Below are 21,857 nucleotides of genomic sequence, written 5' to 3'. Positions count from 1 at the left end.
TCGATTTTCTTAGGAGACGGCCACTTATATTAGTATTGCTTGGAATTTATACCATAAATCTCAATAACTGTTGCACTGATTTATTGTTGAGTTGTTTAATGTTGTAGCTCAGAAATGGAAGGGCTAAAGTTAGATCAAACAACTTTAATAACATCAGTTTAGACCTCCAGCTGGCAAAGGAAGGCACTTTCAGGGACCTAATGATCTATCTGAAGGAAATGGGGGCTTAAACACAGCTGAGGGATCTTAGCTCTTTTCATTCCTAAGAAATGTCCTACATCAAGGTCATATTATTCTGAGGTGATTCTTGTTACCAGTTTGAGTGCATAGACTTTATTTCATGGTTGACACAGTTTTATTTCATATGTGTTGGTCATATCTAAAGAACTTCATGTCTTTTAATCATACAGGCATATTTCTTATATCATCTCCTAGCCTCTCATTGATTTAATAATTCTATAAATATCTCAAAAAATACTGACAGGCCATGATTTCAGGTTCCTATTTTGAATACTGGTTGCAGCATAGTAGGTTAAAAAACCCAAGAATTTGCATTTTTTAAGAGTATCCCTCCCCTCCCCCCCAAATTGAACAACTTCTGCAATTAAGAGATGTCTTGAGGGGTACCTGTTCTTGACAGAGGCAGCAAATGGCTCTTGTAGTAATCATTAGGCTTCAGAGAACTTCAGAAACAAGTTCCCACTATTGGGAGAGCTGATCGCTGGCTTTCTGAAGCCAATTAAAACAAATTTTTAAGATATGTGCATGAAATCTGAAGAAGTGCAATATAGATCAGAAAAGGAGCATTTTCTACACATTATGACCACAACTCTTATCTATGTTTACCTTAGTTTGGCTATGTTCAGATTGTGACATGGGGACTTGTCCTGAAAAATAGGTGTGCTGGTGTTTTTCAGAGCTGTGTGAGTGTCCCGTGCTTGCACTAACTGGGTTGTCCAGAGCTGATCTAACATTGCCAGTTGTGTGCTACCGTATGCAAAATATCTATTAGAATTGATAGTGCTGGTAGTGGAATGGGTCTGTTCAGTGGCTCCCACTAGGGGGTTAAAAGCAACTCTTCTTTCAAGTCCTCATTCTTTGGACTGCAGCCTTTTGTCTTAGTTGCCTTACCATTAGGACAGCTTCAGCAACACCTGAGCTGCTGACTGGTACTTTCTCCAAACTGATAGTGTCTGCTTTCCAAAAAACCTTGTGTGAGCCTCAGCCTCTTCCACCTCCTCCTCTCACTTCTGCTAGACATTATCCTGATCCTCAGTCTTTCTCCTATCCTCTAGTAATCCTATAAAACCTGAGCAAATCTGTCTACCTCTGTCAGTGTTTGGTGAGGAAGGTCCAGGGTGACAGCTCTCAGTGTGCATGCTCTGCACTGACAGGCTGCAGCCAAAACTGACCACAGTTTGAATCCCCTGATTTAACTGTCCCTAACCTAAGCAATTATGAAACCCTCAGAGCAACTTCAAGCACTCACAGATTATTCTGCAAATATTCCTTACATACTGCTCGCTTCAAGTTGTGTTGTGTATAATGCTTGTGGTGTAGGACTGTCTTTGAGTGAAATTTAAATGCCAGTTTTGAAAACATGTGTAATACAAGAATAGAGATATAGGATAGACTTTGAAAGATCATGAGCATGACTGAAGCAATCGGGATTTTATTCTGGTTACACAGATCTTTCAAAGAGGAATGTGAATCTGCAAAATATCTTGATTCTTGATTCTTCTTGTTTCTCTTCTAGAAAATGACTTTAAATTCTGTAATTAACCTTTCCTTGGAAATATTGATTCACTTGTGATTTTCTAATTCCTGTAGGTAAAAGCTATTTGTAGTACAGCTTGCGGCTTGTCGAAAACATTTGGTATAAAAGGCAAATATACTATAGACTGCCACAAAGCCTCCTATGCTTAATCAACATTTTCAGATCCATTTTCTGTTTGTTTTTTTTTCCTTCCCCCTCATATACTGCTATCTGCATCCTGCGAATGAATCCTACAATTATTAGATCCTACAATCTATTATCCTAGAGTAATCTCTTAATTGTATTTTTTTTTAAATCTAGTTTTGCCTTTAATTTACTTACTTTACCTTTTGAGTGATTAGCCAACAAACTTTTGTCTGATTTATAGGAACACTCCTAGCTAGCAAGAACAATGACTAATCTCTCTAATTTGGTTACCTCCAGTATCTAAATACCCTCAATTTCAGATGTGAAAGTGGGATAAGAAATATTTTAATTCTTTGGTTTGTACATCTTTGATTATTCAATTATTTTGTCATCTAATCACTCTAAATAATTGCATCCTCCTGAGTAAAGAAAAGGCTTGCAACAGTTCATGAACAAGGTGCCATCTCTTTCCACATGGATGTGGGATGATTAATGAACAGTTTGAGACCTGTCATGCATTCTTGTTTATCTGTAGGCTAAATGAGTAGTCTGCTTGGGTTAATCTCAGCACTTTAGAAGTTTACAGAGAATCTCTGATGGCATCTGCCTCCAATCTGCTTAATTACAAAACAGTTAGATTTGCCTAATCAGGCATTTGGTTTTTTTCCTTTCAAACTCTGGTTTGCAAGGCTCATATCAATAACAAAGCATTATGTATGAATAGCTGAAGATCTCCATTTTCCTTTGGATTTCTGCATATCATGAGGATTCTTCATTAGCAGTGTTTCACATATTTTTCTCTGACAATAATGCCTACACATGGCAAATAGATCTTTGCAGTGGCCCTCTGCAATTCATAAATGACAACCTGCTCCATATGTGGCTTGTAGTTCTAAGAAAGTGAATCTTATTTTTTTCCTTAAGGCTCACATATATGAGAGACATAATGTAAATGACAGTACTAGTTTACAATTATTATAACTCAAAACCAGTACTGCTTAGAAGTAAAACAACAGTACAGTATTCACAGTGTTTGAGATTTTGATGTTCCATTGTGCAGTAGGAAGACTGTGCTTGCTAAATCAAACTGTAAGTGGCCTTTGTACTCTTCAGAGTTTTGATCTGTGGCACTTTTAAAAAACTGAAATTGATTGAAAGCAACTGAATCTAAAAACATCTGATTCAACCAGTAATGTCTTTCTGTTAGGTATCTTGATCAGACAGTTATTGCTTGAGGATTAATATATCAGCTGGGAAAATAATGTAATCATCACAAATTATTCTTTGTCCCTTTAAACAATAATTAAAAAATGCTAGCAACTTACAACTTACCTCCATTGGTATAAAAACTCTTTGCAAGAGAAAGCTGTGATACAGAAGTAGAGAATAAATCAACATTTTGAAGAAGAGTTGAGTGAACACCAAAATTAGATTTTTCTGGTTTTTCTCACCCCTCAACACCATGAGGGATCAGAATTAATGTTCATAGTTCTGCATTAAATGAAAAATGAGTAATGCTACATAGTGAAGAAACAGTTTATACATCTACCACATCATATTAAAGTTTGACCAAGTTTCTAGTGATTCCTAAGAAACAATGTTACTTTCCAACTGAACTGCTGCAATATTTAAAGCCAGTAATAGCTGCTTCCACAAAATCTTAAAGCCCATGCTGTGTTTTTTCTCCTTTGCAGATGTCATTTTCCCTTGAATGGAGAGGAAAAATTTTTTCTTAACCATTCTTTAGTACAATAAGTAGAAGTGTGGTCTTCAACAAAAGTTATTGATTTAATCTGTAGCATATACTTCAGTTTAAAATTCCTGAGAGAAATGCACATTGATATTAAAAGAGGTAGATAGTATGACCCAGATAATTTTTGTTTGTCAGTCTAACATCATCAGTTCCAGGTAAAGTGTTGGGTAGGCTGATATAAGATCTAATAATGCATTAAAGGCAAGTGATATAGTGAGTACCAATACATAGGAAATAAATTCTGTCGCTCTAATTTGATGTTACTTCTGGGAAAGGTAATAGAGTAGATATATTATTTTCATTGATACCTTCATTAGGAACCAAATTTACATAAAGCCAACTCAAGGACACAAAGATTGTGTGAGCTAAGAAGTAAGGATGACAGTTCAATGGTGTGGGGTGATCTGGAACACTAGCAGACTATGCTCATAACCAACATCCATTTCAATACTGTCAAAAGCAGGGTCATATGTTTGGGAAGGATGAAATTCCTCAGATTAAGGCACTGCTCTGAAACCTCACGATGCTGAGGAGATCTTGGGAGTTGTGCTGGATAATCAGATGAATATTAACTCTGATAGAAAGCCTGTAGCTAAAACAGTTAATGATCTAAAGAGATTTAAAGTTCCTCTATATTTGGGAATGAGTGGAACTGTTGTGGGGAATAGATTGTTCAATTTTGCTGGCAATGTTTCAAGAGGGATGCTAAAATCCATCTGGAATGTTATAAGAAGAATTTAATGAAAGGGTTTAATGAGAAAGGATGAGTAGGATTTACTAGAAACTATATTCTGTAGAAGGAGCTTAACTTATTAAATGGAAAGTTAAGTGGTTCTTCAGAAGCCCTGTAAGAAACAGAAATTTGACAATAAAAGGCCTCTTACTTTAGCAAAATGATAAAATTCAGTGATTGGATGTTGAAAGTTGAAATTTCTGCATGCTAGAAGAGATTGTTAACAGCGATATTAAGGAGTTAATGCAGTGAGGTCTGAGTGCAGCCTCCATTGCTGCAGACTTAAAGAAGATTCCTTTGGCTTTGTAATCAATGGACAGTAATTCTGGGGCAGTGGCAAAAGCAAAATGATGAAACCTATGACAAAACCTGACAAATTTCTTAGCATGCTCAGGAAAGTGACAATTAGATGATACAAAAATGGCTTAATCAAGGGTCAGACAAACTTGTTAGTAGTGTTTTGGGCATTTACTGAAATAAGGTATCAAAAACCCCTGATATAGGACTGGTATTCCCTTGTCCCCAGCCATTCTGCCACCCCAGCCATCAGAAACACTATTTGCTCTTCCACAGTTTCTCTACAGCTGCTTTCAGGTTGTGAGAACACCTAAGCTTTCCTTACAATCTGGGGCAGCACTGTTTCCTAGTGGTTGACAGACACAAGTTAAGAGTGCAGGTGGGAGTAAGACTCTTCCCTTAAACTAAATTTATTTAAGATTTATACCTAAACAATATTCTTATATTCAACTCTTCATCTACCGCCTTTTTTTATAATTAGTATTAGATGAATGAAGACAAGTAAAATTATTCAATTATTTAGAAACAAATGTCTTAATAATTGAAAACACTGCTTACAGGACAATTTTAAAAGATTTTATTTAGATGATATTTTTTCAATTTTCTTCTGACTTTTCACATTACCTGAAGAAATTTTAAAAATACCTAACACACCAGAATTTGCTGTTTATCACGGACAGGTGGTGTTTTTGGCAGTTAGCTGTCAGTATTATAATAACATCTACAGTCCTACTGTACCTGCTACAGAACATATTTACAGAACATGTTTGTTGTGACAGTTGCTGAATCCACTTGCTTGCAAACTTCCTTTTGGAACTTTTTACATTTTAAGCTGTCTTTTATAATCCAGAACCAGTGCTTTTCAAATGGGAACTGGATTTGCTGGTTTTTTTGGTGGTCTGAGTAATGAAATGTAAATATAAGGACTGTGTCTTTTCACTGTCTAATTGGGAGTCTAGATGAGATGTGAATGACTTTTTGTAAATCAGGAAAATCAACCCTGCTTCACTGTGTATCTCCTGCATGGGGAGAATGGTACTTTCCTAGCTCAGGGGGAAGGGGTGCCATTGTTGAACATGGACTGCTCCTTGCACAGCCATTCAGTTGAGATTTGAATTCAGAATCTACCTGAAATGATGGTTGATCATTTGGTAAAATAAACATTGGGGAAAAAAATCACTTTAAACAGCCTTTTTGATTTATAGATGTCCATGCAAAATAATAATTGCAACCAATCATAGCCATAATGGAATATAGCTGACATGGTTCTACCGAAATGCAGGCCCCCAGAAGAGAACTGAAACAGCTGCTTGATTCCTGTTGAAAACCCTGGAAGTCATAAGCAAGTGCTCACCATGAAGTATGAGCTGCCTGTGTTTCAAAGGGTGTCTCTGTTCTACTTTATTTCTGCTGCAATATGCTGCTGTGCCTTACTGGTCTCCATAACTTTATTTTTTAATGAATTATTTTGGATGGTGCAAACCCAGCAGTAGGCTAATATACTATAGTCATAATTAGCAAATGTGATTTGCCCTTGAACAGTCTCCTATACTAATCATTTTACGCTATTAGCATCCTTTTTCAGCAGTAGCTGCACTTGCTGAAAGCAACCTGCCTCTCAATTTGCCAAGGGAAGGTCCTGTCATGTGATTTAGTACCTCTCAAAATGTCTCTGTGTGGCTTGGCTGACTTCTCAATTCTTTGCATGCTGAAACTGTTTGAATATAGCAGGCTGACTATCTTCACAGAGGGCTACAGTTCAGATCTCATCTTAGTGGCCTTTCTAAATCAGCAACCAGACTGATGTTATGTATTAGCAGATGACAGCACTTGGTTTGGTGATGAGGACTGGCATTTTTCACCCCGGGAGACTGGAGGCTGAGCCAGGGGCTGCCATCGAATTTTTTCTCAGTCACAGCTTGTGCAGGAGTCCCTGGCTGTTTTGATATGCAGCAGAAAATACAACCAGTAAGCAGAGCTTCTGGTAAATCCTGTCTCCTTGCATTCAGAGTTTCCTTAGGGGTCAGCCTGATGGCATGGAGATGAACTACCTGGCAGGAATAGTACTTCTCCCACTTGGCAGAAGCACCATCTCTGTTATAGTGCAGCAGTATTGCTGTCTCAGTTTAATCTTTGTGACAAAGATGTTTGCTGCAGTAGGCACAACTGCTCTTGACAAATGCACTGCTTGTGTGACAGGCTCAGCACACTGGGGTAGGATTTCAAGCTGGCTCAGTTGGCTCTTGTGACGCTTACAGGCAGTTTTCTGAGGACCCAGGACAGTGAGCTCCAAAGAGAGAAGAGCTGTAGAAACTCTGCCTCTGTCAGCAGTGCGGGAAGTCAGTTCCTGTGTGCAGCAAACATCTCTTCGTGCAAGGAGCGACCACAAGTTGTCTTGTTTTCAGAGGGGCTCTTTATTGGCTTTTGAAAGGAAAAATGTGCCTTGTCAATATCTGAGCTTCTAGCTGGTATTGAATTCCTTGTGCCTGGATAAGTGGTAGTTGGTGGTGATAGATTATTGTATGGTGTATATACAGCACAAGCTGGGCAGAAGAGATAACACCTCTCTCTAGCTGCCTGCACATGTTAGCAAAATGTGTATCTATGAATGTAAAATACACAAATCTAGATATTCTTCTTAGGCATGTGTCTCTCTAAATTTTAAACACCTCCTTCATTCAGAGAACTGACCACTGACAGAACACACTCAGAGAATCACAGAATCATTCAGGTTGGAAAAGACCCTTGGGATCATCAAGTCCAACCATCAGCCCCATTCTACAAAGTTCTCCCCTACACCATATCCCCCAGCATCTTTTACAAACAATGAAGCATGTTGTGCTCCAGTCATACTAGGTGTTTTACAAACATTTGGGCATGCGATGGTGCCAGTGGTGAGCTTATAAATTAAGAAAATAAAAGGGGCCTTCATAAAAAAGCTTGGCTTTAGATCTGTGATGCTTTGTATGTGCTACCTTTTCTGATAATGTTAGAGAGAACTTATCTATACTGGGTAAAGTGTGCTGTTAAAAAACATGTATTTAAAGTATTTTAAATAACATAACATGATTCAATGCTTTCTGTGACCAAAGATCATCTAAAACTAGCTGCACTTACTTAGCCTTCTACTCCCTTAACTTTAGCTGTAGCAAGATAACTCATTTTTTACCTCTGCTGTCTGTATTTATTCTAGACAATAGCCTGTTTTGTGGTATTTGTAGTGTTGTTTTTTCTAACAATACCTTCCAGTTTGGGAAAGATACAGAACATTTCACTGCCTGAAAGGTTATAAAATTTAATGGGAAAGGGTAGGGCATAGTGGGTCATGGTCCTGAACACACAAAATAAGAGTAAACTTATGTTTCTGTTGAGCAGTCATAGGGGATAGGCAGAAAAACACATCTGCTAGGGGGAGATTTCTCTGGGGTGTAGTACTGACAGTGAGTGGGATGAGGAGAAAATTAACTCTGGAAAGGGTATTTAAGACCAGGAAAAAAAACTAATCGGAAAAACATGCAGGAAGCCCACTACTTGCTTTTGATTAGTTTGATTTCATCTTACTTTTGGTACTATTCCATGTCAATGACTGACTTACAGATGTGCCTTACCACCTCTGGAAACATTCAAATAGATCATGCTTGAACTTCTGGAAGAGATCTTATTATAAATGTGACCTCAAGAACACATAAACCAGGGAAAAGGTCATGGGGTCAGAGATCATGATGAACACTAGGAAAAAGTTAACTGATACATGAGGAAGTAAGTTGCTGAAGAAGCAGTATTCATGATCTATACTTTGGTCTTTTGTCTGGCCATCAGCAGGTATATAATAACAAAGCTTGAAAGCTCTTTGATCAGCAGTTCAGCTCCCATGCTGGGAATGGGGTAGGGCTTGCTCAGCTGATACCTCATTCGGACAAATAAATTGAGTTGCAGGATGGACATAGAGCAGGAGTCAGTGTGGCGTTAGTAAGAACAGTAATAGAATAAACCTCTACCAACCACTGTTTGTAGGAGAAGTAAGAGCATGGAAAGGTTAACCGACAGCACATCTAGTATTACTTGTTCAGAAAGCACTTTCAAAAAAGGAAGCACAGAGACTGGCCTTGTTCCAGGGATTAACCTGCTAGGGCTTGTAGATCTCAGCTGTCTGTAGTGGGTGGGTAGATTCTATACATGTCTCATCAGATCCTGGCAGGGTCTGCACTACCTGTGAAGAGGGCTGTGTTGTGTTCTGACAGGTAAATATGGGATGACGCAGTAGTTTAAGTGTGGAAACAACATGATGACACAGTCATCAGACTGCATGAAACTTGATGAGAGCAGGAAGACACTGCTTGACCTGAGATTTTAATGTAAGAGAGAGTTGTCCCTCTTCTGAAGTCCTGACACAATAACAGTTCTTTCTGAGGGTACCAGCAATTCTCTTTGTGTGTTTTTGTACCAGATAAAACTAATGTTGCCAAGGAAGTGTCCATAGATGCTTGTATACCATGGCTCTGTGAGCCATAGGAGTCCTAGCACACACTTCATATTTACTGACTGTGATCCTTCCAACCTGCATCTTAGGGAAATTAATATTAACAACTCAATGTGGCTAGGGCTTAATTATATAGAACCTGATCCTCAATATATAGAGCCTGATCAACAGTTCAGATCTAGCCTAAGTCCCCCAAATCTGATATGTAACCCTGACAGAGTTACTTCAGGTTTCTGTCAATAATGCACAGAACCAGGCCTGCTATTCGTGAGCAGCTCTGGGCACTATCAACCGGCATGAGGTTCTAAAGACCTTTAGTCCCCTGAGTTACAGCACAAAGTTTGCTTCTGGGCGAGGGGCAGCGGGAGCGGGGGGAAGTAACTTTAATTATTTGTAGAGATCAAATTTATTAAAGAAGTTCTGGCTGTGCAGTGTAATTTCTTTATAGCATCTGCTAGGATACTGCAAGCTTGGGCTGAAGGAGGGGCCAGCCAGACAGTTTAGCATCTCATCTGCACTGAGGGAGCCAGCCAAAAGAACATTACTCTTGTAATGCTCAAAATTGACAGGAAAGCTAGAAGTAATTCTCAGTGGCACACATAAAGTGGGTTCTGGCTCATTCATAGGCACCTGGGGGTAGTTTTCTAAAGTAACTTTTCTTGTGGGTATCTTTCTAAAGATTGAGTATCATTTTCTGTTATTTTGATAGATATTGTAGCGTTATGCTAGGAATAATAAACAACCTGAATCTATCCTCTACCTGGGAGCCCTTGAAAAGCTTCAGGTAGATGGGGAAATATCACCTATTGCAGTTCAATCCTCACCTCAAAGAAGGTAATTTCTGTGTACTCTGTGAACCTCTTGGAAAGAAAGTGTTTATTTTGAAAAATAATTCTTGAACTTCAACCGAAAATCCTGCTTAGGGGACACATTGTGTCTATCTTTATGCTCGGTTTTGCTCAGATCACAGTGCATGGCCCAAAACAGCAGTGATGCATTATTAGTTAACACATTCCTAAAATCACATTCTTATGTAAAGTAATATGTTGGTAGATAGATACAGTTTGGGTTTTGTTTTACTATGTAAAAGAACATCTTGAAATATAAGGATTGATTAGAAAAATTTCTCATCTCATTATAAGAAATTTCTCTTATGGAATTTGCTGACTCTTTTTGAACTCCACTGAGCAATCCCAGGGCACGGTGATCTCTACTTTGCAGGGTCTGAGGAGGCAAAGAGCGCCTAGAAATGAAGTATTTGTAGTTCAAAACATATAATTACAAGCTCTGTCTGGGCAGATACAAGGTCAAGCTTGTTGCCTTGAGACAGAGAATCTTTATGGAAAATGGCCCCTAAGGATTAAGTCTATAGAGGAATATATTTGCCTCCTGCCCAAATACAAGACAAACTGCATCAGTGTGCTTCAGTACATTGAATTACTCTGCAGTGCAATTAGGAGTATCTGCCACGAATTTTTTTTGAGAAGATAAATCTTTGATTTCTAGCAGCAATATGTGGACAAATGACAGTCAAGACACACATCATCCTGGATATTCCGCAGTCAGCTGGGAGCTCTGCACTCACTGCATTAGGGGAAAAGAAAATAAGATTATCCTGATGTTTCCTGAGTTGTTTAGCTTTCTTTTTTTGGCTGGTAAATCACTATCAAAACAAATAAGGCCAAATTCATTCTTTGGGTATCTTTGAAGTCAGAGGAGTTATAGTTGTACTAAGTTCCAGGCTGTGCTAAATCTTGCAGGAGAATCACCTTTTGAGAGCTTTTCTCTAATGGAAAGCAGTGTTTAGCATGGCTTTGCATTATTCATCATGAGTCACCCTGCTGCCTGTGCAAAAGCTGCATTTGCAAAGAAGTGGTTTTGCCTTTTCTCAGTTTTTAGTGAAATGTGAAACAAATCTCATGAAAACAAGAATCGTGTTTAGGCCCATCAGTGTGCTGTGGGTTAATGAGGAGATGGGTCGATAAGGGTAAAGGTCATTTCAGTGACAATGTTTTGTTTCCATTACTGCATTTAAAGGTCTCTTGATGCCCAAAAGAGTCCATAGAGTTCCTTTTGCTTTTACAGTGCTGTCTCTTTGCCTCATCCTCTCTGCTGTGCATAAAAAGTCATGATAGACCTGGTGTCTTTACAGTCTTTGACCTAGGTTACAGTCAGGGTCACTAGCAGGGGAAAATGTCTGTTTTCCTTTCCACTCACTCTTAATGTAGGAACTGATTTTATCTACCTCTCAAGCTGATACAAAAAGAAGTAGAAATTGTTTGCACAAATGTTTGCTTGATCCCATTAGGATGGCCATAACCCATGCTCAAATTTTTTTCCACTGGTTGCTTCATATTCCTTGTGATGGCTTTTTCCTTGGAGAATTAAATTGCTTTTTCTACACCTGATAATCCCCATTGTAGATTTTCCCCAATACTCTGACTTTAGCATCACATTAGAATGATTTCAACAGGAATGACTTGCATCATTTGCAACCTAGAACAAGTTGCAAATACTTGGTGTATTGGTCTGTGTAGCAGACAAATACCTTATAGAATCATAGAATGGTTTGGGTTGGAAGGGACCTTAAAGACTATCTAGTTCCAGCCCCCTGCCATGGGCAGGGACACCTTCCACTAGACCAGGTTGCTCAAAGCCCCGTCCAACCTGGCCTTGAACACTCCCAGGGAGGGGGCAACCACAGCTTCTCTGGGCAACCTGTGCCAGTGTCTCACCACCCTCACAGTAAAGAATTTCTTCCTCATATCTAATCTAAGTCTACCCTCTTTCAGTTTAAAGCTATTACCCCTCATCCTATTCCTCCACTCCCTGATAAAGAGCCCCTCCCCATCTTTCCTGTAGCCCTCTTTAGGTACTGGAAGGCCGCTATAAGGTCTCCCCGGAGCCTTCTCTTCTCCAGGCTGAACAACTCCAACTCTCTCAGCCTGTCTTCACAGGGGAGGTGCCCCAGCCCCCTGATCACCTTTGTGGCCTCCTCTGGAGCCACTTGAGCAGGTCCATGTCCTTCTTATACTGGGGGCCCCAGAGCTGGACACAGGACTCCAGGTGGGGTCTCACGAGAGTGGAGTAGAGGGGGAGAATCACTTCCCTCAACCTGCTGGCCACACTTCTCTTGATACAGCCCAGCATAAGAGTACTTGCTTTTGGGAGGCCATCACAATGAAAATCTAGCAAACTCAGGCTTGGAGACCAATGTTTGTTCATTTTCCCACTTTATTCTCTTTCACATAACAGCTGCTGTGTTTTCCAGCTTGCTGTTTCCTCAGCTAGCCTTGCCAACATTAGCTGTTTCCAGACTAATGGAAACTTTCTTCTGAATTAAGCAAGTTGTACTGCCATCTATTTGAAGGTGGAAAACATTTGTAATCTTTACATACAAAGAAATAAGATCTTACCATAAATATAGAAGCAAAGCACTGTTTGTGCCCAGATCTCAAATACATCTTTGAAATAGCTGTGAGCTGGAAAAGTGTTTGGGAATGTGAAGGAAGATGAGTGCTCTAAACAGCTCATCATGAAATGCAAAAAGATACTATTTTATTTTGTTTCTTGAGCTCTCTATTCTCACAGGAGATGGCCTTTTGAAAAAGGAAACGTGGCAAACAGGAAAATAAGGCATTTAAGGAAGAAGCACAACTGTAGTCTGAATTGTTAGCTTGACCTTATCACATTCTAGATAGAGGAATGGAAGATGAATGGATTCACACCCAAATTCCACTGCAGTCATCAGCAGAAACTTTAGAACTGGGCTCCAGGGCCACGTGTCCACCTCCACGTGCAGCTGTTAAAGTGCAAGGATCTCTGAGCCTGTGTCCTGATGTACTTTTAGCTGGTTGATCCTGTTCTATAAATGGGAGTGGTCAGGTATTATGGGTGCAGCCACAGTGACAGAGATGTCTGTAACCTATCTAAGAGAGATCTTACATAATTTTTGTGACAGGGGTTCATTATCCTACAAATCTGGCCTTTTTTGGTCTCTAGTTAGCATTTTCAGGCCTCCCAAAAGAGCACAATTGCTGTCTTCATTCTTTTTCTACAATCTGCAGCCAGAGAATTGCATGGTATTTTATTCAGGATATAAAATGATGATCTTTTGAGTAAATTTTCAGATTTATCTAGTGTATGGAATAACTTTATAGTTAAGGCAGTTTTGCACATTCAGAAATGCCTCAATTAGAAAATAGAACTGCAGAAATGAAGCTACAAGGGACATGTAAAAATACTCCAATTTTCTGTAACAAGCTTTAGATAGACCCGATTTCATAGTTAAATATTAAGATGTTGTGATCTCCCTGTCTTAAAACCAGATTAGGAAATGGAAATGGATTATCAACTGAATGAATTACTTGTCATTCTGTTTATGTGTGTATATCACAGAGGGAGCCGTGCTTTTCTATAACTTCCAAGTGGTAACTGCTACAAAAGAACAAGTGAAGAAACCATCAAAAAGTACTGGTTTATATAACTTTATTTGCATATTTATATAGACTATGTAACTGCTAGAAAGGGTTGCTTTGTAGGAATAGTGTGGGACAAGTCATCTATCACTTGGTATCTGGTGCCCCAGCAGACATTTCGAGAAGTTAAGGAACTCTGCAGTAGCTTCTATGTGTTTGTTTTCATAAGAACATTCACTGCTAGGCCTGTTAGGTGCTTGCTGCATCAATAATTTCTTCAAAGTCTTTCTTATATTTGTTAATTGCCTGCAAATTGCTATGGTATGCTCATTTGGGGGATTTTATTACAGGACAAAGGTAAGTACAGTGTTACAAAGTAAACCAGGAAAAAATTCACTTCTCCCATGATTTAATTTGTCCAGAGGCCTATGTTGACTTTTTCATTCAATGCATGGCTTGTCCAAAGTAGAAAATTACATATAAATTTGAGAATTAAAGTATCAGCATAGCACCACTGAATTTTAGTTCATTTATACCACAATGAATCCATAAGCAAATATTTTTTTAACCTGTTTGCACTGCTTGACACTCTTTAAATCTTAGACTAATATTATTACCATCTATTAAGCATGAGACCTTCCTATGCTGGGAATATTCCTTATCAGATCTGGGTAATCTTCCTGGTGAAATATCTTTCAGTCAACAGATGGAGTGGGAATCTCCCTAGCTATAATGACTCATAGATAAGTGCTGCTCATTAGAGGTTTCCCTTTCATACTTACAGCTTGCCATCTAGCCTTTTGGGAAACTTGATTCTTGTAATCTCTTTAGTAATCAGTATGGACAAAGGTACTTCAAGGTGTGCAGGAATGAAATAGAATAAGGGAACTGTGTTGGCTCTGGCATAAGCAAAGGGAAACCTTTCTGAAGTGATAAGAAGTGAAGGTTTGGTGCTATAAGTAGGAAACTATAGGTAGGAAAAAACCCTATAACTATGCCTTCATAGTGTTTGCTAGGAATCACAAGGTCTGCTGATATGTATGGAAATATACAGTAGTGGAGAATCTGACACTGTATTTCCATAGTGGATTGTGAATTCACGCTGGAATTCCAAAACTTGAAGTGTCTTTAAACAAATAGAAGCAGTTCTCTTAAGTCATGAGCACGTTCTGCAACTACCAGTTTACTATGATTCAAATGCCTCTGTAAGGTTACTCTGTTTTGTTACAGAAAATACCCCCTGGAAACAGCTGGATAGATGTTGATCTATGATTACTACCACTGAGTCCTGCTATGTAGCACTGCTGGAAATTATGTGCACTGATAGACTGTAGTCAAACAGACTATTACTGCTGTCACTCTGAGTCAGTCCAGACTTCCCCTCAACACCCAGCCTTCCTACCCTCCCCTGAACCCTTCTACTTTCAGACTTTCATGACATGACCTATTATGCCTTTTCTTTGCTGCTTCCAAGTACTTAAATTAGTGAAATCGTACAGGGTCCTGTTGCTCTGTGTGCAGATAAACTTTGCTATCAGTTGTTGCGACTGATTTATACAAGCCCCAGCCTGAAGGTGCCAGGCAATCACAGTGCTGCTATTTGCTATCTGCCTTTTGCTCTATATAGCCACATTCTGTGCACAGTCCTGCCAGGAATTTTTTAAAAAACATTTTTCTGACGCAAATTGGAAGAGGAATGGCACTAGAGCACTGCTGAAAAACTGAAAAAACGTTATGTTCATCTAGGTCCTGGATTTCTGAGAGGAATTTACCATGACACTTCAGCCAACAGGAGCATGCAAAGACTGGGACAACTTTATACATCCTTTCTTCAGGAAAAAGGCTATAGAAATAACAATGTCTGTTTGTTGGACTGACACTGCCAGAATTTGATTTCAGCCTTCACTGTGCCTGAGGTTGGATTTATTTTCATTTTTTTAAAATTAGTGATATTTTTAAAACTGAAGTCAGTGGAAATCTTCACTGTGTATTAACCTGCATGTGCTTAATACCTCTCGTGGGAAGTTAGCAGAGCAGATCCTTGTTGTGACAGACATGACAAGATTAAACTAATTACACACCAATATTGTTTAGAAGTTTATGGGAGAGTGTCATTCCACCAATTTCGTGTACAAGTTTCACTATAGATGTAGGGTAGAATCTAGATTCCCTCTACAGTCAGTGGAGATGGACATCTCCAGAGAGCACGTTGGCCATTCCTAAAATAGATGAGTTGCTTTCTGGAAGTGGCTGACTCCCTCTGCTGACTACAGAGCCTCTTTCTGCCTGTTGACAAAACCATGTTCTTGATTCTTTGTATAAAAAAAGCCCAAAACAATGCAGGTTAGAACAAGTCTAACGTGTGGGCAAATCAAAGTCCACAGACTTTGAAATATATTAAATCAACATTTTAACATGAACAGAGGCATTTATGTTGCATTTTCATGTTAATTGCATTCTTTATCTCCCCTAATTGAGCATTCAGGAGTGTTAACTCTATTGGACTGTTGACTAGTGTCAAATCTAGGAAAACAGAAATGCCATCCTGGAAGGGAATCAAGCTGGATTGATGACTATTATCCCTTTGCCAAGCCCAGTAGTGATACTTCTGACAAGGGCCTACCAGCCCCACAGTAGGCAGATGAGGAATAATCTGCTCATCCCTCATGGGCCTTACCTGATTTGTAGCAATTAAAGATCTGCCTGAACTTGGAAACATTAAATAATTTTGCTACAAAGCTGATACCCTAATTATACTTGAAAATTCTTGAAATAAGTACTTAATACTTTTCTTAATGCTGAATCATAGGTTTCAACAGCCTCCTGTGGCAACAGGTTCCACAGTTTAGTTACACAGTGAGTGTAAAAGTATTACTGTGATTTTCTACCTTTTATGAAATACCTCCTTGTTTTTGAACAGAGATGCACACGGATTAGGAGTTTTTTGTCTTCCTTACTTTGTCTGCTCCTTTCTGTATTGTTTCTAAATAAGTGATTTTAATATTCTCTGTTTTTCAGGGAGTAAGGTCTTTTTTTTTCACCCTTCACCAAGTCTGTTCTAATTCTCCAAAATCTTTTCCATGGATGCAAAGATCAGGGTGCATGTAATATTCTAGACAAATTTGTGCTAATAATTTCTGTAAACACATTCTAACATTCTGTTGTTCACAGTTTCAGCCTTCATATATCTTCTTTGCATTTTTGGCTACAGCTGTGTACAGTTACATCTTCAGTTACCTAGGATAATGCTGATGTCCATTTCTTGACCAAATATTGCCATGTAAACATACCTACAGCTAATTCAGAATTCAGCAAAGTGTCCTAGTAATTCACACCACATTTATCAGCTTTGATTTTTCCTTCTTGTCTTTGCATCCATTCACCTAGTGTGCTTCAACCCCTTTGCGTAATAATATCAATTTTATTGTGATGTGCATGGTGTGTTGATTGATAGTGGAACTGAGATTCTGCATTCCTAGGTAGAATAATAACCCAAGGTAATCTGAGTGGGAAAATTTTGATTTAAGTTGTAACTAAGCGTATTAAAGAAAAAAACCCCATATATTATGTGTATTATTTAAATGAAATAATGAACACTAACAGCTATACTTAAATGAGTGAGAAAAAAGTCATGGGAGAAATTTGGTAATTTTTAACCGGTTCCTAATTCATCTGCTTATTTCTCTAAAACAGACAAATGTCTCTACCAACACAAATCCGAAACTATGGATGCCCAGGGTTGTAATTTACCATAAAACAGGCAAAAATGACTGTGGGTAATTTTCTTCTCAAAGAGTTCAATCTGAAATGGCCATTCTGAGCATCACTATTAAAGCAGGATGTGAGAGAAAGATAAACAGCCAGGGGAGACTTCTCCTTCACGCAAAAGGAAAGCCCCTTGCATTTAAAAGAAGCTCCATCTATGCAGGCACATTCTATAGACAAGGTTGAGGCTGGGGAGGGGCAAAACACAACAGAGAAAATTGGAAGAAGAGAGATTGAAATAAAAGGACAATCTGAGAATATAATTTAGAGAGGCAAGAGAGAGAAGATTGAAATTATCTGTTTTCAGCAACTAAAGAGAAGATTAAGGTGCCAGAGTGTTTGAAAGGTGAAATAACCAATTTTGAGAGTGAGAAAAGCTGAGCAGAATTTATAATTTATGGACGTTAGGGACTGAGAAGTTAGGTCAAACATGAGCTTCATGAGAATGTGACTCCTGGTAATGGAATTATCACATAAGACAGCACAAAACTCCATGTGGTGGATGTTTAAGACAATCCATTGCTGGATATAGCTTTGGTGTCCAGAGAAGATGCACAGAGCAAGGCATTTTTCTCAGTGATGGCTCTCCTCACAATGCTTTTCGATGCCTTTCCTGGTCATTTTGAATGTTTAAACTAGAACTGGCTGATTAGACTCTCCTATTAAAATAAATATCTCTAGTTCTGACAGTGAAAAGTTGTGGTTTAAATTAAAGCCAAACCACACAATACGTGTATCTATGTAAACCGTGATTATAGCTCTGCATGGCTGCTTTGCTGGTGGCCAAATCAGCACAGTGACCACAGTGTTTCTTCTGTATTCAGAATCACTCTCTAATACTGTTTCATGTCACAGAAACAGGTTTAGAACAGTTGGATTAAATTTAACTACATTTCAATATCCTCTTCTCCTTTCTTCACCTTTCTATCCTCTCTCTCAAGAACAGCTATAGTCACAGTTGCATAGATATTTTAAGGTTTGTGTAGTTCTAACTTTGAAATAGATCCTCATCTATTGTGAACTGGCACAAATGCATTGAAGATATGATGGATTGATACAAATAGGTCTCTGTCCTGTCCTCCCACTTCTGAAAGCACAAGAACTCATAATCCAGATCCACACCATGATTGTAGATGTATAAACTAGGAAAATTTTTTAGTAAGTAAGAAAAGCAGAATTAAGAGCTGGATCAAAATACTGTGGAAAGGCAGATTTTGATAGTCACATTTCTTAAGAGCAGTCCACAGCCTAAATAGATTTTTAAGAAATCGGGGTCTTACCTTTTTTGTCTTTGATGTTCAGACTGCATTTTGGTGTCGCATTTATCACTACCACTTTGCAAACGACGACAAGGTAGAGGACTGAGAGAAGTACAGTCTGAGATGATAAATCCTTTGATGCTGTGTTATTGTGCTTTATTCATGCACATACCCATTCAGGTGAAGTTTGATCTTCTTCTGGGACGTTAAGAAAAACAGATGGAAAAAGATATTTTAGAAATATCCATGGTGGGGCTAAGAAATACTTGCTAAAGACTTTTCCTCTGGTAAATCAGTTATAATCTAAGGGACCTACTTGTGTTGTTTGCCAGTTATAATCTAGTAAATATTTAACTTGATAAGAGACGCTTGGGGCTGTGTGATTTATAAGTGGGTGTAGCCCTTTACATTGGCATTTATTGTGGCCCTTTGTTCTAGACATAGCCTAACTAAATTAGTGGGCGAGGTGAAGATTGTGGTGGTTTACTGTAATTTCTGGACAGATAAAAATGCTAGGCAGGTGCTAAAGGTTGCTTTTAAACAAAATTTCAAAGTTTCATACCATGAACTATTTTAAATAAGTGTGTTGACAGTCTCTAGGAAAAATCACAGCAAATGCATTCTAAAATTGAACTTCTGTGATCAGGAATGCTAAATATTCTTAGAGATGCAATGAGAGTACTATATTGGATATAGAATCAATGTATGTTTTGTTTCATGCAAAATTGCTTTGAAAGCAATAATTTCATGGCACCTGTTCGATTTTCCTGTGTCAATTTCATGACACCTTGATTTATCAATCTAGTGGTGTGTGAAGAACGAATGGAACCGTGGCTCCATATTTGACAGGATGCCATACTTGCTCTCTGAGCCGTATCTCAGACTGTGCAGGATTCAGCATATGTCTCCATAGCAGAGAATATCTGCATCAAATCTACAAAGGACGTGGCCAAAAGAATATGCAGTCTGTAATATTCAAGTTGCATATTAGACAAATTGAAAAATCTGGAGAAGCCCCTTCTCTAAACAGATATATCAGGAACAGAGATTTAAAGAAGTGGGGAGATTGGGAACAGGTCAGAAATGTGAGGGGCAATTGCCACTTGCAGTGGAAGTTGCAGTGGTTGGGGAATCTGGCATGTAAATCTGAGCTATCACAGAAAGACATGGTCTTTTTAGTTCTTTCCATTTTGGAATCTCTTTGAGATGTGGAAATATTCAAAGGCCAGCTGGGATATTGTTCTGTGTTTTGTAATGTAAGTAAAGGTAGTTTGGCACAGGCACTGGTTAGCACAGAAACACCAGCTGTGTGGCAGTCTGGGTCCAAGTCTATAATACTTGTGATGCTTTGTTCTGCAAGCAGTGTACCCCATTTCCCAGAGGTGACTCCTGCTGCGCAAGATTACCAGCTACAAAAGTCTGCTCTTTGCTGATGGGGAGATCTGCTCACTTATGAGACTCACTAGTTCAGATTTTTGGCCTCGTACCAGCAGAGCTGAAGGCTAGTGAACTGTCATGGTACCACCTCCTAGCCTACCTTCTTGTCTTCTTCCCATCTTCTTCTTCTTCCCACTTTTTGGGTAGGTAAACGTAAAAGATCTGGAAAATACAACTTTGTAGATGTCCTTTCTTCAGTTGGCCAGGTAAAACTCCTAAAAATCCTTTGATTCTTGTGTATATATTGCCCTAGTTATTTGTCTTCAGGAAGGATAAGAAAAATGTGTTAAATACTAGCAAGGAAATAATTTTAAAGGAGATTTAAAAAATAATCTTTAACTACAGTGGCTTGAATATCAACTCCTTTATTCAAGATTTGCATCTTTAGATTGCATAGGAACCCAAATGTCGTAATTTTAAAAATATTTCCTTTAGGAATCATCGGGCTGTAGTGTGGATTAATTATTTGATAAAATAGCTTCTAAGTGTACTTTCACTTCCAGATCTGGTGCGATAAAGTCTCCCTCTTACGGAATCTCTGTGGTATTGCAGGAACTTGCGCACATTCTCCGCAGCCTTTAGGGCGGGTGGGACGGGGCGCACTGCCGCCGCAGAAGAGGGGAGGGCTGGACTGGGCTGGGGGCTCTGCTGAGCCCGGTGCTGCGGAGCAGCAGGGCTGTGGGACCCCGCCGTTGTCCTCGGGTAACTGCGAGATGGCTTGCGGGCAGTCAGTCAGCGAGAAAAAGGTGGCGAGCACTGTTTCAGTATCAGAGAGAGAAAACCAGAGGCCATCCCAAATGCTGCTGGTTTTCTTGACACCTTAGAAAGGCAACTACCAGTAGGAACAGAGCACTGGTTATTAACTGTTTAATGCCTCAGGACACAAGTATTTTTAGAGCAATGTAAGAGTCCTAAATCTTTAAAAAGTTTGTGCTCCTTACTCGGGCAGAAAAAAATACAGCATATTTTTGAATATTTCTCTTTTGTATTGTTTTTTATGATCCCTGAAAGCATACACATGGAATTATTCAGCTTTTTAAAAAGGGGGTCAGAAGTGTAGTTAAGGTGTTATAACTATATAATTTATATGCATCCCCTATATATATTTAATAAAGACTTACTGTGTGTCATGTTCAAGCATTACTCACCCAGGTTTAATTCTGGTCTATTGTGAATGTTTCAGTCAAATTTGGGTAAACCAATACCTGAATGGTAACACTAAAAGTGGGGTGGGAATGTAATGAACATACACAAATATTCAGAAAAGACTGGAAAAAACAGAGAGGTACCTGCCAGACTGTGACTGGTAAGAAAATTTTCCTTCATTACATAAACATTTTCTTGTTTATTCATGAAAGCGTTGTCTGGGTCTATGTGATACAAAAGTCAGGAACATACAGTTAGTGCTTTACAGGTTTTATTTTGCACATTCAAAAGTATACACAGATGTACGTTAAGGACCACAGACTGTGTTGGCTTTACTTAATATTGAGACTTTTGACTTAATATAGCAGTGTCTGTAGCTTGAGATTATTTTAATATTATTTGTTGTGCCACAGGAACTTTTCTTGTCTGAAGAGATAGTTTTGTTTCCAGAACTGCTACACAGTATTATAGATGTGATGATACTTTCTTGATTGCTTTCTTCTGAGTCTTGCTACGATTGAATTTTAACCTAAACCAGCTTTAAAGCAGAAAAACACCTTTTCCTCTTCTGTTAAGATGTCATCTTTTTTGCTGTTGCTCAGTTTAACCAGAACAGAGAAGCAGTAGCATGGTGGGTTGCCAACTGAACAGCTCAGGGTAGCTGAC

General features: G+C 38.8%; 1 protein-coding gene across 1 annotated transcript in view; it reads right to left on the bottom strand.

Moving 5' to 3' along the window:
- The window catches only part of PALMD (palmdelphin), a 56,217-nt gene extending 37,119 nt beyond the window's left edge, over nucleotides 1-19,098 (bottom strand). Inside the window, exon 1 of the mRNA XM_074832591.1 lies at nucleotides 18,630-19,098. Coding sequence (XP_074688692.1) covers nucleotides 18,630-18,658 — 29 coding nt within the window. The 5' untranslated portion in view covers nucleotides 18,659-19,098. The remainder of the gene's footprint in view (nucleotides 1-18,629) is intronic.
- Between the last annotated feature and the right edge of the window lie 2,759 nt (nucleotides 19,099-21,857).

Source organism: Strix aluco, chromosome 8 (assembly GCF_031877795.1).
Source record: "Strix aluco isolate bStrAlu1 chromosome 8, bStrAlu1.hap1, whole genome shotgun sequence".
Lineage (NCBI taxonomy): Eukaryota > Metazoa > Chordata > Aves > Strigiformes > Strigidae > Strix > Strix aluco.
Note: the sequence above shows the minus strand (reverse complement) of the source record. Positions and strands in the feature narration are given on the sequence as shown.